We start from the raw sequence: 26,512 nt of genomic DNA, 5'->3' as shown, positions 1-26,512 counted from the left end.
CTGGTTTTAGTGAAACTGTTCCTGTCTGTGGTATTTAAAATTTAAAGAACTCCTGTTATTGTGCAATTGGGAATCCTAGGGGAGTACAATGTTAATGAAATCCATAACGTGCAGGGATTTTATGATTGCATTTTCAAGGCGTTCCTTCAAAAGGGACGACAGATTTCTGCCATGGCAGCAGTAATTGTATTTTTACAGAGTAGATTTAATGTTCRCATTTAAGAACAGCAGTTATATTTACACGCATGTGAAAAGCAACACGTGAGATCCTTACGCTCAGGGAGCAGTTTGTGCGCGGTTTCCGAAGGCCCCGGGCGCGAGCCACGGCCTGCTCCGCGCGGCAGGCTCCCGGGGCCCGGGCCGGCGCCGGGGGCTCTCGGCCGGCTCCCGCCGGGGCCGCGGGGCCGGCTCCAGACAGGGCCCCGGGCCAGAGCGGCGCCTCCAGCGGAGGACGCCCGAGTCCAGCGCGTGGGTGGTTTCGGAGGGGGCCTGACTGCCCGTTACTGGGGTCGCTGGCAACCTGCGCTGTCATCAGTCCTCCTGCCAGCAGGGGTTCGCAAACCCGCGACGGGCACCACCACCTCCTGGGGACATCTTCTGCAGGGTCGGCGTGTTTCCCGTCAAAACGTTTCCTCTAATGCACACAGCACAAATCTCCGCCCTCCCACCGAGCTAGATGGTAGTTTCAGGGTGGTGCAATTTTTCTCTCATCATGTAACGCGGAGTGAGACCTCCAGCTTGCTTGCCCAGGAAGCAAAGTGCGCTTGCTAATAACACACGATCTTTAGTTCCCATTATCGGCAGGGGCTGGACAAAACTGCACATCTAGCCTTAAAATCCGAGCAGCGCATGAAAACGTTGCAGCCATACAGTGAAAAGCACCGAGCTGGTACAAACACACTCAGCCAGTTCAAATTTGTTTCGAATTTATGGGGGTTAACATTGCACAAATAGACATTACACTCTGGACTGGATATTATCTGTCACTCTGCAGCAGGCCTAAGGCCTTACTGCTAAGATGAGCTCCATACTGTGCACTCTGGCTAATTCGACAGAAATGGCTAATTTGTACTGCTGGGTTTTTCAGCAGGGCGCAGATGTAGTACTGGCGGCTGTGCACCAGCCTGAGCCAGAGGCTCTGCAGAGGGGGCAGGTCTGGCCTGGCCCCTCGAGCCTCTGCCTGCCCATCTGCACCTTCTCCCACACCCATCGCTGTGGCACCTACGACTCTTTCATAGCAGTTTCCAGACCCGTCTTCACTAGGAGACGTTTGGTACAAAATTAGCCCGCTGCCTCTCGCAGCATTTCGGGAGAAAGGCCAGAGAGAGGTGAGAACAGGCCTCTGCGGAAAGCAGCCTGGGAGATCCCGCTCGCCCCCACTGATTGAAATATCAGTTGTTTACTTAACACTAACTCTCCTGTGCAAGGAAAATACACTTCCATTGATTTAAAACCCTTCTATGAATATATCACTTCATCAGAATGAGAGGGAGCTCTGAAATGGAATTTGCCATCCAGATTTGCCTTCGCTTCTTTACACTCGTAGTAACCTGTATTCTGTGTTACTTGTTCCTTTGCAAGTGAAACCTAGACACATGCATCACTGAAGAAAAGTGGTATATGGATTAATACAGATTTATTCCTGCAGGAGATTTGAAAATAATTGCAATTCATCACTTGGTGTCTCAACCTTTTATCTGCGTTGTAGCTTATTTCCTTATCAGGCATTCACTTTAAAATACAGTCAGTATTTATATAGGCTGCTGCACAGCACATTTATTTTGTTAGCACGTTTATTCTTACATCAATAGTGCTTGCAGTTGCTTAGGGTGACTTTACTGAGCCACACTATCTAAATGTTTCATATGAAAGCTCAAGGAAGTGCGAGACAACAATGCCTGTTATTTTTACTATTACTTCTGTTTCTTTTGGAGTTTGATATTGCAATAAAGTGCATCACATTACTGCATATAATAATGTGAAACCTCAGCCTTCAAGTTCTCTTAGTCTTTAAAGGACTGGCTGAGAGCTGAAGTTCACAGGCTTTGTGGCGAGGCTTACCTGTCAGTAGAGAGTACACTGACATGAAAGTGCAAAAACATTGTTAGTTCTTCATCTTCTCTACCATTTTAGAATAGATGTTATCATGTTTTTGTTTCATGTCACTTTTCAGTTCATAACTGCACTCCAGAAATTATAAAAAGGAGAAGTGCTACAGTTTTCTTATGGTCTTAACGTGCGTTTGCACATGGGTAAAGAATGACAGAAGAATATTCCTTTCTGGAAATCACAGCCACCGCAGACGTGACACAGTGCAGAACGGGGGTTAATTGACCCAGCAGGATGCATTCATACCTTTATTTGTTGTGATATGGGAATAAGTGGTACAGTTTCACAAAGGCAAGTGCTCAAATCAGACAGGAGGGAGAGGAAGGTATAAAAGGGATCTACAAAGTAGGAAGTTTTTTTAATTATTCAGAGTACTTTAAGAGCCACTTTAGTACCAGAAATTTCCCAGCCATAGATTTATCACTCTGGGGAGGCTGAAGGGATGCTCGGAGAACTATGCAAAACTGCTGGCAGCCTTCTTGCTCCAGAAGCGCAGGTGCAAAAGGCAGTGGAGAATCAAATCCCCTCTACGTCCCTCTGACATGTTTCAGGCTGGATGCAGAGGGGAGTCCTGCATGGCTTCGAGCAATCCCGCCCGCGGCATATGGAGGCACAGCAGAAGCAGGACCCCTCCGAGCCCTCGCCGCCAGCCTCATCAGTACAACCCTTGCAGCTCTTCCAGGGGATCCCTTATGCAGAGGTCTGGGTAGCTGGTATGTAACGCTGTAATTACCTCTGCATCCACGTCCCCGGCCAGCCCTGCGGCCCCTCCACGGCTGCAAGACAGATGGCCTTTTAGAGCTGAGATAGCGAATTAAAAATGTGCCCAGAAAAAGCACCAATTCAGCAGCTACCAACAAGATTTTGAGAATTTATCTTACTTTCACTGCATAGCTGGTTCCAGGGGGAAAAATTTAAAAGTTTTTAACATTTTTTTAAGCTAAACACCACAGATTTTTTTTAACTTCAACAACTTTTTTGCTACTTTCTTTCACAGAAATTAAAGCCACTTAAAAGCAGGTAATTAGGACAAAATTTTTCATTCCCATTGGAGCAAAATATTTCATTCAGTACTAAATAATTCTTCTATTCTCTCTTTTCTCCCAGTCACTGGATTTGTGCATTCTGGCTCATCTCAGCCATCGAACCAAGGGAGTCAGCTGTTTGTGCCGCTGTGCATGGTAGGGCACTGGCTTGCAGTGTCTGCAGAGCCCYGTGCGGGCTCAGGCAGCCTTGCCCACCTGGCTACAAGGTGCTGCACACACACCTCTTCTGCCATGGCCACGTGAAGGAAGGTGTCTCAAAAGATTTTTCTGAGTCTAGGAGAAATTAATTAATCTACAGGACCAGGCAGGTGTCAAAATGCAGGCGAGATAGAGCTAAAGGCTAGAGGTTAAGTGGCTAAGGATAGTGGCTGCAAGCACAGTTTTGGGCAAGAACCCACAGCTGAGGCATATCATGGTAAGCATAGCTGTTACTGAGCTAGAAGTCTTGGTTCTCGTGGGGCAGGCCGTGTGTTGGAGATGATATGTGTGTTGCTGAGCACTTCATGGAGATGACTGTGCTTTTTTATTCACTCTTTCCACACCTGCAGAGCAGTATCAGGCTGAGGAGTTCACAAGTCCTTTGGGTCCATCCACGTCCCTGCATCCATGCTCCAGATTTCTGTTGCAGAGCTATTATTTACCTCCTCCATCCTTGTGTTATCTTGCTTTTCTGTCCCAGTTTAATTCTGCTCTGCCCATTAGGTGACATTTTCACAGCAGTAGCAAAATAGGTAAAGCAGAGGGATAGATGAGATTTCCTCCAAGATGTAAATACCTGCCCTTCAGAAAGCAATATGTCTTCTTCCCCAAAAAAGATAGTATTTCAATGGGAAAATAATTCTATTTTTGTTTCCTTCTAATGTTTCTATTCAAAGTTTTTTAAAAAATCTTCAAAAAGGCATCAGTGTAAACTTCATAGCTCTCTGATAAATAAAGCCTACTAGTAGAGAAAGCACAGTTGACCAAACATTAAGCTGAGGTTTGGTTCATCTGTTTTCAGGAACAACTGGCTTCTCATCAGAGAAGGACTGTTTACACATAACTTCCAGCCACCAGCTGTAACTATGGAGTCTGGTCTTTCTCTCCTCTGCAGCCTCCTGTGTTGAACATTTTGCACCACATTCATTTCTGGTGTTGATCCTCTGAAGCTGCTGAAAAGATTGATTTGTCCTATCACATATAAAACCAGGGCATATTTTAACTAGTCATATGTAGATTGTAGATTATTGTAATACTCACTAAAGTGGCTTTCAGCCTTAACACAGACAAGAACAAGCAATTCCATTGCAAATTCCATTAAAATCAAACGTGGGCTGAAGGATGGACATTGCACAGAATAATTTCAAAATGTTCTTATCAGGCTTAAAAATTAACTATCCATAGTAGTGTTACTCCCTTTCATGATATGCTTAACTAAGAAAAAACATCCTGTGTTTATTTTAAAAAGAGCAGCACTTAAAAATCAATAACTTTGCCCTTTGCATAGCTGGAGATGGAGCAACTTTGAGAGAGGCAGCATGGGGGGGGAGGGAGGGTGCAAACCAGGCACCACTCTTTGGCCAAAGAAACCCTGAAAAGGGGATCGCGGAGGCTGGAGGCTGAGCAGACTTCGCTGCTCTCCCAGGTTCGCCCCAGCCACAGAGGGGAAATCTCCCAGGGAGCCACTAGCCTGATCCGCTCCTGCCGGGCCTCCTCCTTCTCCCCTCCTCTGGCCCAGGACCAAGAGAAGCTCTTCCAAAGCACACTCAGAGGTGTTCAATGTGTACRTGATGAGGGACATATTAAGGAAGAAATGGAACGGTGCTTGAATGTATATCCTTTGTCTTTCATTTTTCTTTGCACTGTCTAACTGCAGTTACCTGGTATTTTTCTAGAAAGTAGCAGAAACTCATATTTTTAAAATGAGGGTGRTGATTGTTTGGTGACCCAGTAGTAAATTAAAATCATCATACACAATATGTATGAAATAGAAAATCGAATTTTGGTGCAACAAAACTGACAGTTCCATTTAACAGAGAATAAATGAATGCAGACTTCTGTGGATGACTGACTGATTTAAAGAGACTCTGCCGATTTTCCAAGATGAGAGAGCTGATCGCAAGAAAATACATATATTTCTACGTGACAGAGGTTATACACCTATTCGAATTGCCAGTGAAATTAAGCTTAGAAAGGATTAAATCTTAGACACTGGCAGTCTTTCCCATTTTGTTGCTATTTCTGATAGAAAATCCAGAGTCTGAACTTTCAAAAAAATCCAAATTCCAGTGATTTCAGCGGAGCTCTGTCTGAAGGGAGAAAAGGCACAGTCAGATTTATACCATCAAGGCCTGAGACAGGGGGGTTTAATTCGTCGTAGTATATCATCCTGTCACTTACCGGCTTCCTACCGAATTAGCACAGGTATGTGGAGAAAGGAAGAAGCAGAGGTTACTTCTGTGTGCTTATGCATGGGTAGTATTTTAGTTGTATTCAAATGCCAAAGTGTATTACCAGTAAAGCCCTGCTGCCTGTGCCCTCTGATTTCAACAGGACAGCAGCTGGCAAAACGATGCCATGGAAGAACTTTATAGGCAAAATTCAGTGTTTTCCATGCAAAGCCCAGTTATTCATATGTGAAGCAGTTTGATAGAGAAGCTTTGGGTTACTTGTTTTCCATTTGTGAACATTAGATGCTCAGTACACTGAGGGGAAAAAAGACCTATAATTATCCCCTTCTCTCAAAAAAGAGTGATTCTGCAAGTATTGCTATAGAGTTTCCCTTTTCTATAGTTTCTAACAGACTGGGGAAAGTTACATTCAAACTGCACTAAATAGTTGTCTTCATTCCAGATCAGAGGATTAAGCTCAGGTTTAAAATTAAATGTAAATTACAAATAAGTATTCAGAAAACGTTAATTAAAAGTATTACGTTCCTGACTCATTTATTGCTCAGCAAGGGTTCCTAAGTATCTTAGCTGGAGAAAGGGGCCATTCACATTCCTCCTTTTTTTGACCAAGTCATTGTAAATGTCTTAGGTTATCCATTTGCAAGTTAATGTAGTGCTGAAGCAAAGGTTTTCATTTTAAAGAAATAATATTTCACAGCAAGATATGCTCCGGCAAGATGTAAAACAATCTTTTTCTAAAGCACGAGGAGTTAATCAGCCTTTCTCCTCATTGCTACAGAGGGGTTTCGAATGGCATAAGATGCTGATTACTTAGATCCTGGAGTCTATAGAAAACCCAATACTATTACATTTTCCTCTCTTTGTTATCAGAATTTATTGTGTCGTGCTGTTCAGGCTTTAAGTAGTTTTCAAGCAAAAAATAAATTAGAAGAAGATATTTGCTGAGTCTTCTGAACAGCAGTTATGTTACGTCAGAGCACTGTAAGAAGGCTTAAGGTGGAGCCTGAAAATGAATAGCTGGAGGATGGGTCCCTATCACTGAGTGTGCACTGGACCCACTTCATAAAATACAGTTAGCCCATTCCAGGAGAACATAGCATTGCTTTTAAACCAAAATCCTTCAAAGACTCTAAAGACACTAAAAATATCGCACACAGCTAATGTATACCAGTGGCAATGCTTCTCCAAGCCCATTCGCCGCATTTCTCTTTCACATTTGATCTTTATAGTTTCCATACTGGAGCGATTTGGTCTGCTGAATTCTGGAAATGTCTCAAGTTGAAATGCTAGTGTATTAACCTGCTGTACTGAATCTCTTTTGTTTCTCTTTAGTAGAGTGCTGCTTGCCAATTTTTACAACTACAGCAGATTTTACTATTCAAACAGAACCAGATGGAACACCAGTTCAAAGAACATGTCAGAATTAAATATTTCTTTTTTAATTAGTTGCTTCTGATTTATGCAAAAAAAAATTAACATAAGAGTGGGAGAATGTGCCATGAATCCAGATGCAACACAGCCCACACAAGCATTATCTTTTCTCTGTCAGAGACACAGAGCCCTTTTCTTTCATTTTTTCTTATCTTTTCTTTTTTTCCTGTTTTGTTTTGGGATTTCATTTTTCTTCCACTCTCCACGTTTTTGCTTTCTCCAACCAGCACCATAAGGATGACTGAGGTTCTTGTATGTCTGTCAGTCATACTTTTTCATCATTTTCTTAAATTTTATCTTATAGAAACTAGCTGACCTGCCTCTAAAAAAAATTGCTGTGCTCAATACTGCAATCGCAGCATCAGTATCTCAATGTGATAGCCTGCTTTGAATCAATTCCTTGTTTTCAGATGGGGAAAGCTTTATATTTATGTTTTCTCTGCTGCAAAAAAGGATATGGGCAGAGGGCTAAGATTGCAAGAAATATTTCAACAGCTAAAGAAAGTTCATTCCCTTTCTGCTGCCAAGTGTTCCTATTTCTTTGGCATGAATGTTTGCGCATCTTTCTCCTTCATATTTTCTCATTTTTGCCAATTCACATAAATATCAATTCAGTAAAGCATACTGATTTAAGACAGCGTCTAAGCACAGAGCAGAAGTTGAGAATGTGATTAGATGCTTTCGTTTCTGGGGCCTTCAGGATGTTCCTGTCAAGGTCAGTGAGAAAGACTTCAGTGACTCAGGAGAGATCCTACTAACAGCAATGTTTTCTCCTCATTTTATATACGGAGCTGCCACTCATATCACTGAGAATTTTACACAGAAATCTTAAATGGTTTACAGCCTTTACTTTTCACTTAAATCCAAGATAAATATTTATATCATGTTATTAATCAAGGCATTGTGCTATTGTAATGACCACACATTTCAAGGACAAAGACTACGGGAAGTAATTCTCCACCAAATTAATGAAGCTTCTTTCATTTCAGAATTTCTACTAAAGTCTGTGCCACTTTTACTTAGCTTTGCAATATTTTTTACTTAAAGGTCAATGCATAATGGAATTAAATGATGGTTAAATTTACATCATGGGATAATGTGATTGGTCAAATCAACAGCAATAACTAGTAAAAAATAGGTTATACTAATGTAAAAGATCAACTGCTGCTTAATTAAAGTATTTGATAGAAGAACATTGAAGCATCACAACAGTTAATCTGGCTCAGAGCAATATATGCTATCTAAGGAAATGACATAGTTCTCCAAAAATATTTACTTTGGTATGTTGTGTCAAGTGATGGATTATACAGCTTTTCAAGCCACAAGAGATGCCCACAACAAAAAGCTTCCTGTTGTTAATCAAACTCCAGCGCTTTGTCCTTTATTTTCTCAGGCTGTTGAGCAGACCTACAGTAGGAGTGTTAAAAGCTGGTAAAATTGCTCCCTTGCTACAGCTGCCTCAGTGACTGTATTTTATTCACTAAGGCAGATTTTCGTTCCAAAAATAAAGTCTTTCATTGTATAACACGGTTATGTATGATTACAGGAAGCAGTAATATTCATTCCATGTCTTGCATGTTGTATGTTGTTTTTTAACCACCAGTTATCTAAGATTTGCTACATGATATACTGTGCAGAGCTAGGTATTTTTCTTTGTGCTTCTCCTTAGCTGGTTTCAAGTAAAATGTGCATGCCACCGTTGCATATCTATGCCTTAAAAATGTGTCACCCCCTAACATTTTTGGGGAGACAGGAATAAAAAAATATTTTTTCTGGATGTAATTTTGAAAATAAATAGTGAGGAAGCAATTCATATGTAGAAATAGGTAGCATCTTACAATAGGGTGTCACAGGAAATAAATTGATTTTAGAAACAGGAACAATTATGTCTTTTTTATAGGAAAATTTCTCTTCTGGAAAAAAATACACATTTGAGGTGTTCCTCTTTTCTTGTATGTTAGGCCCCATTCCTACGTGCAGGTTTGCTCCCAGTGTTGTACCTACCAATAAGGGCAGTCACATTGCAACCCAGACAATTGTAAAAGACTGTATGTGTTGGACAGGGTCCTAAGGCATCGTTTTCTGGAGAAGTTATATTTTTTAATCTGCATGAATGTAAGGGACACTGAAAAAAAAAATAGCAGCATGCTACAGTTAAAGCTAAAGTCCTGGTCATGGAAGTGAAATGCCATGATTTCAGGTTTGGAGAGAGCTGCCTATTTCGGATCACTGCGATACAGCATGCAATAAGTTACAAAATCTTTTGCATCCTGTAAAATAATTACCAGATGTTTGTTTATCATACATGCAGAAAGTTAAATGCCAAATAATTGTAGGGAAATGCATTTGATGTTCATTTTCAAAAGTAAAGTGTTTCATCACCACATCTCTCTGCAGGATATTTTAACATGAAACACAGATTCTTGAAACAAAAAGGACAACTAGTGCAGAACAAAAAGCTAGCTGTCAAGGGTTCATACTATCATCTCAGCTGGAGGAGATGGGATCTGAGAAAAGTGGGTTACCTGTGTTCATGTTAACCCTTGGAGACCTTTGTGCAAAAGACATGCTAACTTGACTGGAACTTATTGGATATTGTGGTGTGAAAGAGTTGCATGCTACCCCAGCTACATTTTGGTACCTTCAGGCTCCAGTCTGTAATAGAAGTTCATATGGTTGTGTTTCAACTCTGAGTAACTCCTATGACATTTAGCATATATATTTTATGCACAATCTTGCATTTTACAGTTGGTAAAGTTTCATATACCTTCAAAAACTTGAGAAAGAAAAACAAAATGCATCATAAAGGGTTCAATAAAGGTGAATTTAACACACTTGTGAAATGTGTCATTCAGTTTCCAGAGTAGTTTTCTACGTACTTTATTTCTATCACCTTACTTAGAGAAGAAGATATGTAAATTTAGAGCTTGTTTACAACTTCGGCACCACAGAGATGTATTCAGTGTTGAAGTTCTGGTTTTGTRTATCTGGAGAAGAACGACTCCTCTGAAGGCCACGGCAGAGAGCTGTCAAAGGGAAGAGTATGCCTCAAGCTCTACCTCTCTCCTGGACGTCTGCTCCAAGGTTGAATTAGCACAGACAGCTCAAGCCCCTCTACTCCTCAGCTGCTCAACCCCACCTTTACTGTGTGAACAGCGCCTTTCTCACAGAGCATTGATGGAGCTAGGTTATTCCTTTTTTCTCTGCAACTTATGAGCAAATACTGCCCRGAATGCAGGAGATTTTGGTTTGTATCTTACCTTTGCATGACCATGTTTAGAGCTATGGCRTCTAGCTGAACGCTTGAGCCACCAGTCTCTGTGCTTTCCAGGACAGGCCTGTTGTTGAAAAAGTTCCTGTTTTCACGAAATAGGTAAAGATTTGCTAATCTGGAGGGAGAGCACATCTCTGTAAAGAGGCTATTCTCCTAAGCCATAGRGATGCAGGTCACAGCCCTCCTCCTGCTCCGTTGCATTAAATAGCTCCTAGCCCCAGGATCTGCAGCTGAGCTTTCCTCCTCCMCACCTGCAGGCAAGAAATGGGAGACCTATTCAGCTTCACGCTGTCCCAGTGAACTGTTACCTCTTGACAGGAGAGTTTCTACTTGATTTTTCAGTCCTGTTGGGTTTTAGACATGAAGGTAGATGTCTAAATCCAGAGCACCTTCAGAAGTTAGTTCTGGGCCATGGCATACATGAAAGTGCTCTGGGTCTTTCAGTACCTCAGCAGTTGAGTGGGAGTTTTGAATATCAGCATTTGGGCCTGAGCAAAATTCTTTCATAGGAAAAGCCTGAAATGCCTGAATGTTCAGTGACTGGTAGCTGTAATTGTTTGCTCAGACATCAAATAATCAGATCTACCCCTATACTTTCAATGTTAAATTTTAACTTGGCTTCAGATATCTAGAACTCTTGTGATAGGCCATTGCTTGACTTTATTCACAATGAAGTACTTATTGTATATTAAAAAAAAGTACTAGAATCATTTCAAATCAGTTGGAATGGTGCAGGCTTGGGACCCTAATCATTTCAAAACTGAAGAGCTGTTTCAAATTGTAAGAGAAGCAGATCATTTAAATAACTTAGCTCTGCACTCCCTCAGACTTCCAGATTTTCAAGTGCACTTCAGCCTGGAAGTGAATGTGGTATTGGACATAACTCAGTGCAGCACACTTTACAATCAGCGGAGTACAGTTTGGAGAGCATTTGAAGTTTAGCTGAGATTGCTCAGTGCAATGATGCCCAGATTCCCCCATTAACTTTCAGATTGCAACAATCTAACATCTGAGACTCTCCAGTTACTTTAAATCACTTGATTGTTTTTTAAGGCAGTGTTCAGATTTCTTTTTTTTTAAGGCTGATTTTTTTTATTATTATGACAAAACAAAATGGTGCAGTATTTCACCCCTAAAGACCGGGGCTAAAATGTTAAGTATAGCCTTTACCAGCTTAAAAATTATGGCAGAGRCAGGAGCTTTGCCCTGAAAGCTTGTTCTATCTTTCACACACAAGGCTGCTATTCTTGTGTTGCAAGATTTCAAAATGACTTGCATATGACATGAGCTTTGAGAGAGCAGTCGGTCTGTCCTCAGTGGCACTTCCTTCGGCACTTCGAGAGAGAATGCAGAGCATGTTGATTTGACTGCTGCAGCGCCTTTGGAYATATGACATACATCCAGGAAAAAGGATGCCTGTGGGACACAGGGGACATATATTTTGCATCCTGCATTCTTTGGAAATAATGAAAAAGCTCAAGACATTCATTGAACATTCACATGAAAAGGGTTAATTCAGCCTATTAGTGTCTTACTGAAGTCTGGGGAACTCAGTTTTAGGGGAATAAATTATTCTGATTAATATTTTGTGAATAGTTTAATTTTATATTGAAATAAAATGAGTTGCTTTAGGAAACAAAGAAAGTTCTAGCTGTGGGGAATGCAGAGCAATTTGATTTTAATCAGTTTGATTTTATGGCTAAAGAAAGATTATAAGAAAATGGCAGGTGTTTCAAAGCTGTTATCACCACCCTGGCCGTGGGAAAGTTTTGTGCCTAGTTTCAACTTTTTGGCAGCTGGACCTGTGCACTGGGACAAAAATTTATTTTGCCAGCAGAACTGATTTCATTGGCCTCACTCCTGCACCACACATCATCCTCCAATACCTTTTTTATAATGCCACGTGATGAACTAGATCAGGGAATTGATCTGGATTAAAAATAACATTTTTTCTGGGTTACCCTGGATCACTTCTCCATTTGATAACTYCATGAGGGGAAGCGAAAGAGTGAGAGTGTGTGAAGAAGAGAGAATGCCTCTAACTTGCGTTCGCCCGAACACCCTGGTGTTAATTTCCCCAGCAAGTTCAAAATGTCRTTCTTTTCTCGTGATTGAACTTCACTTCATTTGTCAGTTAGAACAGAATTATTGCGCTTGTGTTAGTATTTCCTTCCCTTTTCTGCAAATACCTCGTTTGGTACAAACTGGAACTCATTTGTCTTTCTCACAACAAAATTACGCGATGGTTCATAATTATCTTGTGACTAACGAATGCACTATGGAATTCTTTTCTCTTCTTCTGTTTGCAAGTGATGAGCTCCTGGGTTTTAGCAGAAGTTCTTGTTATCATTCCCTAGGTGCATGACTTTAATATTGCACTATTAAATTTCATCCCCTTTCTAATACTCCAGTCYTCAGGGTCACTTGGTTCTCCCTGTGTGATTCTCCTCTGTACTGTAAATGCGTTGCGGCTTTGTATCCTCAGCAAATCTCATTAGCATCTCTGCAAGGTGGTAATGAAAGTATTAAATAAGATTGTTTTCAAGACTGGTCCTTGAAGAACTTCACCAGTAACTTCTCTGCAGATGGGTGGCTCCCACCCGCACTGGTGGAGTCTCTGGTTCCTCCTGATGAAGGAAAATTCTCCAGCATGTCAACAGCCCTCCTGACTGATCAGGCAAATGTTCTCACCTCCTGTGATGACACTGTTAAGGGAAGAGGAGATCATGACCATGTTATTATCACCAATGTGCTACAATATTTTTTGCATAAAGCCTTACTATCTCTGCAAAACACATTTGAGCAGGGGGAGGGCAGTTCACTTCTGCAGTATTGTTATGCTCTAATCTGGTTGTCCTCATCTCCCACTTCCCTTCCACAGGTAGATCTAGGCCTTCTTCGCTTTGTTTCTGGAATTGGGACCCAAGGAGCCATCTCAAAAGAAACAAAGAAAGAATATTATCTGAAAACATATCGCGTAGATGTCAGCTCCAATGGAGAGGACTGGATTACTCTTAAGAAYGGAAACAAGCCTGTCGTAAGTCTGCTCCTTTGCCTCTCTTTTGTCAAGAAACAGGCTGTTGAACTGCTTAGTTACCTTTAGTTGTTTAAAAAGAGGATTAAATTGCCACAGTTTTAATCAGCACAATCAGGATTAAACAGTATACCAAATCTGAAAGATAACAATTGTCTTAGGACTGATGGCCACAGAAACTGTYTGTCCACAGCCTGGAGAGCTGGAAAGGGTGCAAGGTGTATCAGTTGTMTGCACAGGAATTTGAGTAGTTTGAGTCTTTTCCCTGGACTCAGCTGCTGTTTCTGAGTTTGCCAGAGATTTCTGATGTGACCTTGAGTAAAACATTATGGGGAACATTTTAAAAATTAARTAGGTCCCTTCTCTGCAGTGCAGCTCTGGACACACAGCGTTCAGTGCTTCATTTCCCCATACATAGCCATACTGTCTTGCAGGAGTGCTAGTAAGTCATCAGCAGTTTGTTAGATRTTCTCAATGATGGGGGTCATACAGACAGATAATTAGGCACATCTTTCCATCCTTTCCATAGATTTTTATCACCTTTCCATTTATCGGTGGATTTGCTCTCTGTGACCTCCAAATGAAACAGCTTTAGGAAGCTTTTTTCATAAGAAAAATCTTCATTATCCACTACCATGAGCATGAGGCTTTTTACTGAGAAGTCAATTCTGTTCAGGCTCTCACATGAATAGTCCCAGMGAYTCTGTGTTTCCCTTCCYACCTCACTCAGGATGTGCCCAGGAGCAGCATCCCCAGGGTCTGCTGGGGGCAGGTGAAAATGGAAAGGTTTTGTGACAYCTCCTTTAATAGTAGCGTTTTTGTGACCCCTCTGTGAGGATCCAGAATATCTGCATCATTTTAAGTTCTATCAGAGTAAATACATCTAACTCTAAAYATTTAATTAATTTTTTGTTCCTGATACATCTGTAAGTGCTCTGCCAACTTCACTAAATTTATCAAATCAAAGTGGTAGCAGTGTTTAACACATATATTTTTTGTCTTTGAAGTACTTTGTAAAACAGTAACAAGTGAATCTTGAAATCCTCTATTTGACAGGTATTATCCTGGTTCTGTAGAGCAGAAGGAACCTTAGAAGGTCAAATGCCACAGTGTGGGCACTGTATAATGATGTACAAAGGTACCATAAGTAATTTGCCCAAAGTCACGGGCAGAGCCAATGCTGCAGCTGGTGTGCAGACACAGGGTTTCCTGGCTCTAGTTCCTGTAATCTGGACAAATACCTCTTTCAAAATCAGACTATGTCTGATTTTTATTACCAGCTTCAATTTGTAAACTCTCCAAGAGTATATTTTACATGAGTTTCTATTGTATGGGCTGTCCTTAATTAGTGATAATGGTTCCTAGATCAGTCTTTTTGTTCAAGGAGTTTATAAAAAATTCAGGTTTCTAAAATGATAACATTTTACTGTTGATCAAGGCAGAAAACATGCCAGCCTCCCTCTGATATCTTCATTCAAAATCAAAAGTTAAGGAGACTGAGCTACTGAACTAACAAAAGCACGGTAGCCACAGATGTCTTCAAGGAAGCATCATGTTAATGTTGCACTAAACCACATACAAGAAGTTGTGTACTTTTAAGACAGAACTGGTTCGTCTGTCAGATGCAGTCCCTTAGCAAACTGGAGAGGTTCCTCCCTGAAAAAAATGCTGAAAAGAAATGTGGATTAATTTTAAATCTCTTGCTGGATGTTAATTTCCCATATTAAATTATTTAAGAAAAAAAAATGAGCCTGATGAGTTGACAGCTGGGTGCTGCTGACCTCCGCTCCAAATTAGTGCAGCTACTGCAAGTGACAAACAGGAAAGTAGACACTATATGTAAGAAAAGGCCCATAAAAGGTGAGGGGTTTGTATCCATGGAAAACAACAGGAAATTGGTCCTCTCTACATGAGGAAGAAGCAGGAAACTGAATCATCTTCACCTTTGCAAGGTTTCTGCTCTGCTAGGAAGGAATGTGCTTGCAGGATCCTCAACATGAAAGCACAACACAAAGCACTGTACCTTCTGGTGGAAGTCTTATTGTTCATTTAATTTGACTGTGAGCCTCAGGGGATGTAGAGAAAATCTTAGAATCTACTATGCAGATTTTAAACGTACTTCCATCTCAATGTACAAGGAGAAAGGAAGGCTGACTACTTGCTAAAAAAACTTTCCACAACATGTTAACAAAGCAAGATTTGCAGCTATCACCCTACAAAACTCTTAAGCCCAAGGACAGGAAAGTAATATATTTTATCCTAACACCACAAAGGAATTTTTACATGGTCTAATTGAAATCTAAACCTTTAATTTTGAGCCTGAGGTTCTGTAGCTTTYTTACATCATACAAGTGTACAAACTCCTCTAGGTGGAGGCCTGTCACTAGTAGTGTCCYCCAGAGGAAAATACTGGGTCCAATATTGTTCAACTTATTCCTCAGTGACCTCGATGAAGGGACAGAGTGCCTCCTCAGCAYGTTGGCTGATGATACCAAACTGGAAGGAGTGGCTGACACACCTGAGGGCTGTGCAGCCATTCAGAGAGACCTGGACAGGCTGGAGAGATGAGCAGAGAGGAASCTCATGAKGTTCAACAAAGGGAAGTGCAGGGTCCTGCACCTGGGGAGGAATGAGCGCACGCACCAGTACAGGCTGGAGAGCAGCTCTTCAGAGAAGGACCTGGGGGTCCTGGTGGACAACAAGTTGATCATGAGCCAGCAAATTGCCCTTGTGGCCAAGAAGGCCAACAGTATCCTGGGGAGCATTAGGAAGAGTGTTGCCAGCAGGTCAATAGAGGTGATCCTGCCCCTCAACCAGCCTTGGTGAGGYCACATCTGGAGTCCTGTGTCCAGCTCTGGACTCCCCAATACAAGAGAGACATGRAACTACTKGAGTGAATCCAGTGGAGGGCTACTCAGATGACTAAGGGACTGGAGCATCTCTCATATGAGGAAAGGCTGAAAGCTGGACCTGTTTAACCTGGAGAAGAGAAGACTGAGAGGGATCTTATCARTATATACAAGTATCTTAGGRGAGGGTGTCAAGAGGATGGGGCCAGGCTCTTCTCAGTGGTCGCCCAGYGACAGGATAAGAAGCAACAGGCAYGAGAAGCAAACTGGGACAGGAGAAGTTCTGTCTGAACATGAGGAAAAGCTTCTTTCCTGTGAGGGTGACTGAGCATCGGCACAGGTTGCCCAGAGARGCTGTGAAGTCTCYATCCTTGAAGGATTCAAAAGCCATCTAGACRCAATCTTAGGCCACGTGCTGTAAGTGACCCTGCTTAAACACTGGAATTGGACTAGATGATCYCCAGAGGTGCTTCCCAACCTCAGTCATTCTGGGATTCTGTGAAAACTGCCCRAATTGGGCAGTGAGGGATTTTTCCAGGATACGACAGCCCGTGGATAGCAAAGACCCAAAGTMTATCATCCCCATATATAGATCCCTGTCAAAATACGCAGGGAGGGTCAGACTCTTGTTGCACTCAGGTGAGTTCCTGCACTCATGAAGTTCCTRAGGCTCTCCTGGTCTAACCAACAGCATTACGAGGTGGTATGGAACTATGCAGGTAGCATATATTTCATTTAACATTACTCAACACTTTACATTTTCTTTCTTCCTCCTCAAGGAAAACTTAGTTGTATGTMAAAATTGTGTTATGAGTTTAATGAAATAGTTCCCTATGCAAGTTTTCTGTCTTATYTTCCACAAAAATAACCCCATTTGAATCTTGCATAACTAGTGTCTGTAAAACAGGAATTTATAAACAACATTTAAAAAAAAACCTAACAAATACATACTTTTTCTTTTCATGTGAAGGTATTTGAAGGGAACAGCAATCCCACTGAYGTTGTTTACAAACGTTTTGCCAAACCAGTTTTAACACGTTTTGTACGAATTAGACCTGTATCTTGGGAAAATGGAGTATCACTGAGATTTGAAGTWTATGGCTGCAAGATAACGGGTAGGTCTTGGGAAGAATTTTAAAACCAATGAAAATTCTCATTTMTTTATTTGGAATTATTTATTTTTGTTAGTGAAATACAGCTCCTCTATTTGCACTGAAAAGATGTAGTCTCAACATAGAAGTATAAACAAAATCAGGAAGAAAATAAACCCCAACAACCCAAACATCTGGCATTATCTGAATGTTGTTCTGGCATTATCTTTTAAGTGTTCTGCTTTAAGAAGTGAAAGAAATAAAGTGTAATTGCTTTTTTTGCAATTATTTTACAGCTTCATGTAAAATAGCTGAGATGCCCAGATTTCTTAAAAATTCCCCTCTTGTTTTTCCTTCATTACTCTCCAGTCTCCTGCTTGCTATTTGYAGTTATTTCAGGGGGGTCTCAGCAGTTTTACCAAGGAACAGACATACCTGTCTAGGTTTAAAAACAACTCTAAGTCATTYTATGAAGTCTTTTCAGGTTAGATGAAGGTACTATCAGCAGAATTGTTACATTCTATATCAGAAATCTTCATTTTTTGTTAGTAGCTTTGTATATTTTTGATCTGTATTTACCTGGGACTGTAAAAGAAGCAACTATTTAGATTCTGTGTCATTTGAAAAGCCTGAAGACCAAAGAAACATAATAGGAAAATCTCACATACAACAATAAATTATATTGTACTGAGTAATACAATATTTTYGTTTCCAATGTCATCAAAATTAAGTAATCTGTAGCCAATTTTTGGCTGATCTGGGGAGTTTTCTCTGGGGAAATAGCCACAAATTCAGATATGACCCTTTGACTTAGCAAAAAGAATGGAAAGCAACAATAGAATAGGGTTTTCTGATCCTTTTGGTTCCCATCAAGCCAGAAATACTTGTGGTATTTTGGTACTTCCATTTCCTGCCAAAACTAGGATGTGYAAGTTTTAACAAATGAAAATTATATAAGAATCTAAAAAACAAGTAATTTCTTATGATATTTGAACTGACTGATATATCCTGTTTCTCTGTTTCTGCACTGGTTGWGATTAACTCTTTAATTTATTTGTTTTCTCTCCATAGATTATCCTTGCTCTGGGATGTTGGGAATGGTGTCTGGGCTCATTCCTGACTCTCAGATTACTGCATCTACTCAAGTTGATCGAAACTGGATCCCAGAAAATGCTCGCCTCATAACAAGCCGTTCAGGCTGGGCCCTGCCACCAACGACTCATCCATATACAAACGAATGGCTTCAAATAGACCTTGGTGAGGAGAAAAAAGTGAGAGGCATAATTGTTCAAGGAGGCAAGCACAGAGAAAACAAAGTATTCATGAAAAAGTTCAAGATCGGCTACAGCAACAATGGATCAGATTGGAAAATGATCATGGATTCCAGCAAGAAAAAGATAAAGGTAAGGGGAAAATCTCTGCCCAGGGAAGAGTATGCATAAAATCTTTATGCGTATGTGACCTGAAAAAAGGTGCAGCATTGGGATGAACTTAAGCAGGAGGATTCCCAGGGCACAATACGTCAAGTTTGCCACTGTGGCCAAGTTTTCACATATTCAACAGCTGGTTCAGAGGGCTTGATTTCTGACAAGTTCAGTGTGCATCTGTGGTCCCTAGGTTACTCCAAAATCCCTTGTAAAGGTAAGATCCAGCATTGCCAGAAAGGTGCATAGTAGAGTTTCCTCTAGTTTTTACTGTTTTGCCACTGACAGGGAATGAGCTTATTTGAGATCATCACGAATTCTCTGTAATGGTCTGACCCAAGTCCCACCAAAAGAAAGAGTGTTGACATGCTTGTGGACATGCTATCCCATCCCAAATGAAAAGTGCAATTATACTATTACAAGTGAAGCATTTGGGAGCATGCCTGGGGCTATAGGGCAGCTGGTTCATAGGGCTAAGCAGACACAAGAAGACATTTACAGAAGAGAGTCAAATGAATTGCTGAGCTAGACACTAAGAAAAAAAATGAGCATGGCCCAGCTGAGTTTCCAAGAATATATCTGCTTTGTTTTTTCTTTGGAAGTATACTCTGCAAGACCTGCATTGCGCTGAGGAATATTATAGCTCCAAATCCCATTCATTAAGCCTTCTATCTCATTTTGCGATCACTGCTCACAAAGTATATTTAGGTTTTTGTTTTGCTTTGAGAAGTRTAATTCTTGTTTTAGTCCTCCTGCCCTGTTTCTTGAGGAAGACAGTGGATACTCATTTCCGGTGCRAGAAATGGTGCTTCAGTACTGGAATGATCAAGGAACCATATACCAAAAATGTGCCCTCAAAAGGCAAATTCATGAGGTACTTGACCAATAAGAACTTTCAGATTTGTTTGGTATCTCAGCGGTGTTAGTCTGAGATTTAGATGTAAAGCTGCTTTGCTGTATAGCCTCATTCAATGGGCAAACCTGTGTTTCCTTAAAGGAAAAGCTGAGTGGGCCCCTAGATGCAGCTTTTCCAGGCACATTTGGTAAATATTGGACTTCATTCTCTCCTGTTTTAATCTCACTGAATATGTCTGCATTTTCTCACTCTCATCACTTTTCATCATTTGTTTTGAGGATTAAAACCAAATGAATTCAGCCTTTGCAGTCAACTCCTTTCTCTTGTTACCATGAGTTTTGACTTCCTCATAAAGTGTGAAGAGAGTGTAAATCAACAATGGGATCTAACCACTTTCTTTCTAAAATAGATATTGTTTTGACACGTACTTCTACACTGTGGCTCAATGAGGAAAAAAAAAACAATGCCATATGCTTTCAAAGCAGTGCGCCGTCTGCTGCCTGGCTTTCTGGTTTTTAATACAAGCACTTGCCATCATTGTCAGAAGTTAGCAGTTTGACAAGAAAACTAGAATGCTAACTAACACATCCAGTCTCTCCTTAGCTTTCATCACTACCAGAAATTAACTTTCAAGATTAATGGAACAGGAAGGGTTGGAATTTAAATCTCTTGTGGCATAATTATAATCCTTCCCCAAAACTCAAAACATTTAATAAACTTTCTTCCAAAGCACAAGTTTTATTTAAAGAGAATCAGATAAGTCCTATGATTTGGGAGACTGATGGATTTAAAATGTTAATACCGGAATGCAGTATTTTAAAATGTAAGTGGAGTTGGATGGGACAGAATGCTATAATGAGTCACAGCAGGAATGTGGATTAGAAACAGGCCTGTTTTATGAAATGAAACACATCGTTTCACTTGGTTAAAGTCTTGACATTCAATAAACAAACAACTGCATATCAGGAAAAGAAGGAGCTATAACAAGCTAAACATAACAACAAAATATGTCCAAAGGATGAAACATCATCTTCTGTCTCGACTCCATCTTGTCCTCCATGCATGCAGCTCMTTTCACTAGGACTGTTATAACTTTTTTCTCTTTGGTTGACCCAATTTCTGCTATTCCTAAATGCATACAATATTTCCACCTTTAGCCTATCTCAAGCATGCTGAGGCATGAGCACCACTTGAGCCCTCAAACAGCCRTGCAGAACCCCTATTCATTTCAAAATCCAACTTTTATTTATTCTCCATAGTCTTGCTCAAATTTATTTCATAAAGTCATCTTTCTCTGTCATACTTTTTTCCCAACTTCTTCCACTTACCTACGGATAACACTCCCTTCTGTCTTTCCACCCCTTTTGGTCATTTCTGGTACACAAAACTTCTTTTCTGAATATCCTGCTATCTGGGACAAACTTTTTAAATTTTTCTGCTATGTTTATTTTGATTTGACAGATATTAGGAAAGATGTCTTTTTTCCTCTTGCCAGTTTAGCTTATCTTTTGTTTAGCTATTTATTATAACTTATCCTTGTAATGAAATAAAGCATTTTTTGTAACAGCCTGTATAAAAGACACTCATAAAATGAAGTTTTACTGTATACTCCTCCCTCTTCTCCCACAAAGAATATCAGTACGTGTTTTAAATGAACAGTCAAAATTGAATCACAGGCAGCTCTGCACTACAAAGGACAATGATTCAATATAATTATGATTCAATATAATTCTAGATGCCTATTGAATTCTAATGTCTATGTGTCAGTACTCCAGTATTGATGTCTTTTATAAAACAGTTTTCATTATTATATGTTGCTATTAAGACTACTATTAAAAAGCGAGCAAGGCTTCCTCAGATATATCTGTCTACCTTTTACACATAAAATAGCATTCATCCTTTCCCTTATGGTAGATAGCTTTTCTGATCATTTGTGCTGTATTGCCCTTCAAACATAATAAGAAAGCTTTGGTAATTGCATGTTAATTAGATCTAGCAGGCCATCCACATGAGATTTCTGACAACTGTCTTCCAAGCACTGGCAGAACACCTGGAGAACCATTGCCTCTTGGAACCATCTCAAACAAACAACTTCTTATGAGAAACAGGAGCAGAAGTATTAATGCAGAAATCATTTATTTAAGCCAGTTGGTCGTAGCACCCATCATCACTGGCTTCTGTGACTTGCCCTCTGAACAATGGTCAAAAAGGGTTGTGGACCGTGTTCACTKTACAAGCCTGCAGAGCAAAAACAAGCAAGGCTTTTAGGATTGCACTGAAAATACATACAACARTCAGTCTTATCCATGCTCTTTTTGTGCCTTGGAAAACACAGTCATTTTTTTCTCATGGGCTCTGTTTTCCTTTAGATCATTAGGATGAGTTTATTTCAGGTTAGGTTTTGTTCCTATCCAAAATGAAGGACATCTGGCATTTTCTTCCTGAGGGAAGCTTCAGGCCTCATAACTGTAAGTTGGAACTACCTTAAAATAGTGCTTGTAGTATCAAATTCGAACTCCAGTTCAAAGATGTCATTTAATATTTTGTCATTTAACTAATTCATAAAAAGTAACATTGAAAATACTTTACTTTTCTTTCTCTGTTATATATATTTTCATATTGTGTACTTTGGAGAGTTCTCTATATGATCTTGTAATTTTTTACTGTAAAATGGCTAAAAAAAAGCTTCTACCTTGGGCTGTAAACTATTCACAGCAAAGACTGTTTCTTAACATGCCTTTTGTGCAGTATTTCTAAGGACTCATCATCTCAATGGATGCATCTGAGGTGATTCTAAGTACAAATTATAACTTATTTCATATGCAAAACTCCACTGACAGGAGAAGTTGAAGGTATCAAACAAATGCCATTGAGAGCTGCATGATGGCTAAAGAACCCATAGCGCAACTCAGAGAAGAGTTTTTTGTCTGCAATGCACATTCACTGACCTGCCTTACCCGTTAGATTATATTGCAGTTTTGTCAGGAAGCAGCTTTCTTCTCTCTTTCTTTCTTTCTTTTTATTCTTATTCAATAGCAGTCTCACTAGAAGAACTCTTGCAGCTCCTGTTCCTGGAGTTTAATTTATGCCTTTTGAAATGACTACAACTCGTGAAACTCTGTCACTGGGGGAAATCAGATTGAAATTTTCTCTTCAATAGTTGGATTATTATTGTAACCACTTAAAAGGTGACAGGATCTTCACCTCAGTCATTTTTTTCCCCAAGAAGTGTTGAAAATGTCACCCAGTTAAACCCCAGATCAGAGTGTCATTTAAAAACATGTCTCATTAAACACTCTGCTCTTGTTATGACCCTGATGGATTGGTTGCTACTGAGTTTATGAAAAATGAAATGCATTACTTTTCAGAGAAGCTTTAACTATGTATTTTCCATTCTTATTTAAGGCAGAAATGTCAGACACTTATTAAATAGTTAGAATCTGGCCTACTTCTCACCTAATTCAAAGACTGGAGAATGAAGGAAAAAAAGAAAATTGCTGAACATATCTTTTTTTTTTTTTAACAAGTAGCATTTTTCATGCCTTGCAGACTTTTGAAGGCAACACCAACTATGATACTCCTGAACTGCGGACTTTTGAGCCTGTATCAACTAGATTCATCCGTGTCTACCCTGAGAGAGCCACACATGGAGGACTGGGACTGCGAATGGAACTGCTGGGCTGTGAACTTGAAGGTAATTGCTCTGCTAGAGATGAATGCATTTTATCATTTTCATACATACATTCTCCTGCTTAGACTACTGCTGAACACTGCAATTCCTGTACAGGCAGCACATTGGGCTCTCGCTTCCGTGACTGCCATAAGTGCTATTTCTTTGGCCTAATCAGTCCCTTCACTGAAGATATTTGAATAAGCCCAAGGCACAAATATTATTCTTTCTCCTATCCCTTCACTGAATCACAGTGATATTATCCACATGATTTTCTGTTCCCTTAAGCAGCCTTATGATTATACTTTGAAGAAGCATAGAGCTATTAAGAGAGAATAAAGACAGGATCTTGTATTTTATGTTAGCTATGATATAAACAGGAAAAGATGTTTTCTGAGACTGCAGAGCGAGCTTTGCAATAAATACAGAAATTAAGTCTTCTGCTTTTGCAAAAGAAGTGAAAGTGACACCAGACAGTATGGTGGGCAATGATTACTTGGCTGCACAGTGTCTGTGCTGTTCGTTGCACAGGGAAGAGGGGAGGTCACCTCTTTGTTCCCTACCGAGTTTTAATTTTAGAAAAGTATGCAGGAGATGAAAGACCAGGAAAAGCAAAGTTCAGACATTTATTCTTGGACTGTGACATGATAATGCTTTGATTCTTGCTACATAAACAATAATTATATAACATCATAGATAACTACAGATAACACTACATGAATTTCATAATTTTATCTGGTAGATGATAGTGTAATGGAGTGGCATTATAAATCACACAGCTCAACAATACACACAGAATAACAGACCATCTTACTCAAGGTTACATATGGCATTTCCTATAGAAGTAGCTAAACATACTCCAAAGATAAATGAATCCAACCACACTGCATCTATTTCTTTCTCACCACATCTTTCCCAAGGTAGAAGTGTGGGAGGTAATTTCTGTGAGAGCTGATGAGTTCTGTGTTGTTTTTAGTGAAGGCCAGATTGAGTAAGTGTGCTTTTTATTTGACCCGGAAAGTGGGGAGGTTGGAAATACTTCTTAGTTCTTGCAGGAAGTCCTCATTTCCTGTCTGAATTCTTAGTTCCTGCAGACCATTGTGCTACTCAGAAAAGAGAAAAGAAAACCCYGCACCTGCCTCATGTAAACTTGCAATCTGGGCAAAGTCCTCTTGCCACTAGGCTCCAGTAGCTGCTCAGATGTGAAGAAGTGAGTCCACGGATCACCTTGTAAGAATACATTTTTCAGTGGGATGGAGGAGCCAGAGAGGAGACTGAGCAAGCAAATTGCCCTTGCTTTTTGGCAGACTGCAGTAGCAAGTATAATATTTCCCTGGGATATCCACTATCCACTTGCAGTTGTCCTCCCACTATGCTGCACTTCGGAAGGGTGTTCACCTGTAAGTCACCCACAGACAGGAAGGGTCAGTTCCCATTCAACTGTGGGAAAAGCATAATAAGAAAATTTTATTGTATAACTATAGTTTAGGAGGCAGCTGAATGAAGAAAAGTCACTTGAGACTTACTGAGAAGGATAGAGCTGCAATGAGAAAAGAAGTAGGCACAAGGACAGCAACAGAAATGAGCACTCTAGCAGTAATGAGCAAGGGGAAGCTGTGTGCGCTCAGAGCATCCCGAGGGGAATGTATGAAATGATGGCAGAGATGTAGGCAAGCATGAGGCTGTACAAGGGCATGAAGATCAAGATAAGAAACTTAACTTAATGTAGAAAGCTAGAGGGAGCTCCCAGAGGAATTTTTAAAGAGATGTGGGAAATAAACACTCTGCATAATTCATAATAGGTAGAGAACCACTTCTTTCTTTAAGTAGGGCTATTGTACCTCTAAAACATAGGCTGGCATTCTAAAGAGCCATGTTTAATCCCAGAATATTGCTACTTAAGAAACTACTGTTTGTCCTGATGTTTTCCATCATAGAAGTCCGTGCGTAAGACCTTACCTGGTAGGTTCTGAAGCCACACAGCTCTGAAGGTAGTAAAAGGGCAAAGAACAGAACCAGAAAGACATGCATTATTCTATACTTATAACGACACTAAAATAATGTTAATGAAAAAAAATWGGGGTTGAGAACAGACAAAAGCTTGGATCAAGTTCCCAGGTTGGTTATTTTAAGCCAGGGAACTATACTTCCAACATTAAATATAAACCTTAGCATAACACTAAGTATCTGTATTCTGTGATTTTCCAGATGTGTTTGCTTTGTGGATACTAGGGTTTAGATACATTTTCTGGCATCTTGCACAAATCACAAGCTCTTAATTGCAATAACAAAGACCAGACTTTAGCTGGTTATGTAGCAACAATCAGAAAGCCATCATCAATGAGAGGCAAGCAGGTGGCCAGGAGGAATGACTGACATCATTAATGTCTTATTTATTTATAACTTCAACAAAACAAAAGAAACCCCTTCCAGATCTCCTCAGTGAGCACAAAATGATTCTACATAACATTGCCTTCCTGCCACTGTTAGCAGGACTCTGCTCAGACGTTTCCTCTCTGACGCCTGCCTCTTCAGCAAGGAGGGTGTGCTGTAGAGTTACAGCCTTGAAAATGCAAGGCTGTTCTGGACAGGTTCGCTCACAGTTGCTTTGGCCTGCGATGAAATGATGCTTATCCTACCCGTCACAAGACTTACATTCTACCTTGCCAGGCTCTTGCGCTTCACTGGTAGGAACAACAAACACTTATCAACCAGCAAACAGGCTTTCCTGGAGTGTGCTCTCCAAATCCACTCAGCAYGTGAGCTCAGACACAGCCAGCTGCATTGATGCAGGGATGTAGAACAGAGACTTCTCATTAGATAGAAATACTAACTAACCTGCAGAATCGAGTTGGTCCTTTTCATCAGCCATAACACAAGAAGAGAGCATATGGTGCTCATCAAAACACTACTGCCATGCTGACTCTCAAGCACATTTTAACTGAATGACTGGATTTTGTTTCAGCTCCTACGGCTGTCCCCACCATTTCAGAAGGCAAACCTGTAGATGAGTGTGATGATGACCAGGCAAACTGTCACAGTGGAACAGGTGATGACTACCAACTGACAGGTGCAGAAACCATCCTCATTCCATTGCAGCTTCATTTTAGCTCATATCCATCACCGGTTACCAGCTAAACGTTTGCACTGATTTAATCACTCAGCGTAAATGGACATTGGTATGCAGTTCGTATTGCCAGTGCTGTTACAACACAGGCATCTGCCTTTTACATATGACAATACTTTTGATTGTCTTCTTAGCTATGTAATTTTTGAAGCAAATAATAGTGACTAGCTGGAGGAGAGGGCTTTTTTTTTTTTTTTTTTTTTTTTTTTTT

At 40.3% G+C, this 26,512-nt stretch overlaps 1 protein-coding gene across 5 annotated transcripts in view; it reads left to right on the top strand.

Moving 5' to 3' along the window:
- The window catches only part of NRP1 (neuropilin 1), a 114,218-nt gene that overhangs the window by 66,411 nt on the left and 21,295 nt on the right, over positions 1–26,512 (top strand). For 2 of the 5 annotated variants that reach the window (XM_085301397.1, XM_085301398.1), the window contains exons 7-11: positions 13,132–13,287; positions 17,104–17,248; positions 18,296–18,627; positions 23,054–23,198; positions 26,140–26,244. In XM_085301397.1, the coding sequence (XP_085157523.1) occupies positions 13,132–13,287; positions 17,104–17,248; positions 18,296–18,627; positions 23,054–23,198; positions 26,140–26,244 (883 nt within the window). The remainder of the gene's footprint in view (positions 1–13,131; positions 13,288–17,103; positions 17,249–18,295; positions 18,628–23,053; positions 23,199–26,139; positions 26,245–26,512) is intronic. The other 3 variants (XM_085301401.1, XM_085301399.1, XM_085301402.1) reach the window with 2 other exon arrangements.

Source organism: Rhea americana, unplaced genomic scaffold, assembly GCF_003343005.1.
Source record: "Rhea americana isolate MKP2758 unplaced genomic scaffold, rheAme1 scaffold_176, whole genome shotgun sequence".
In the NCBI taxonomy this organism is placed as follows: Eukaryota; Metazoa; Chordata; class Aves; order Rheiformes; family Rheidae; genus Rhea; species Rhea americana.
The sequence above is the reverse complement of the archived record's forward strand: the minus strand, read 5'-3'. Positions and strand labels throughout refer to the sequence as shown.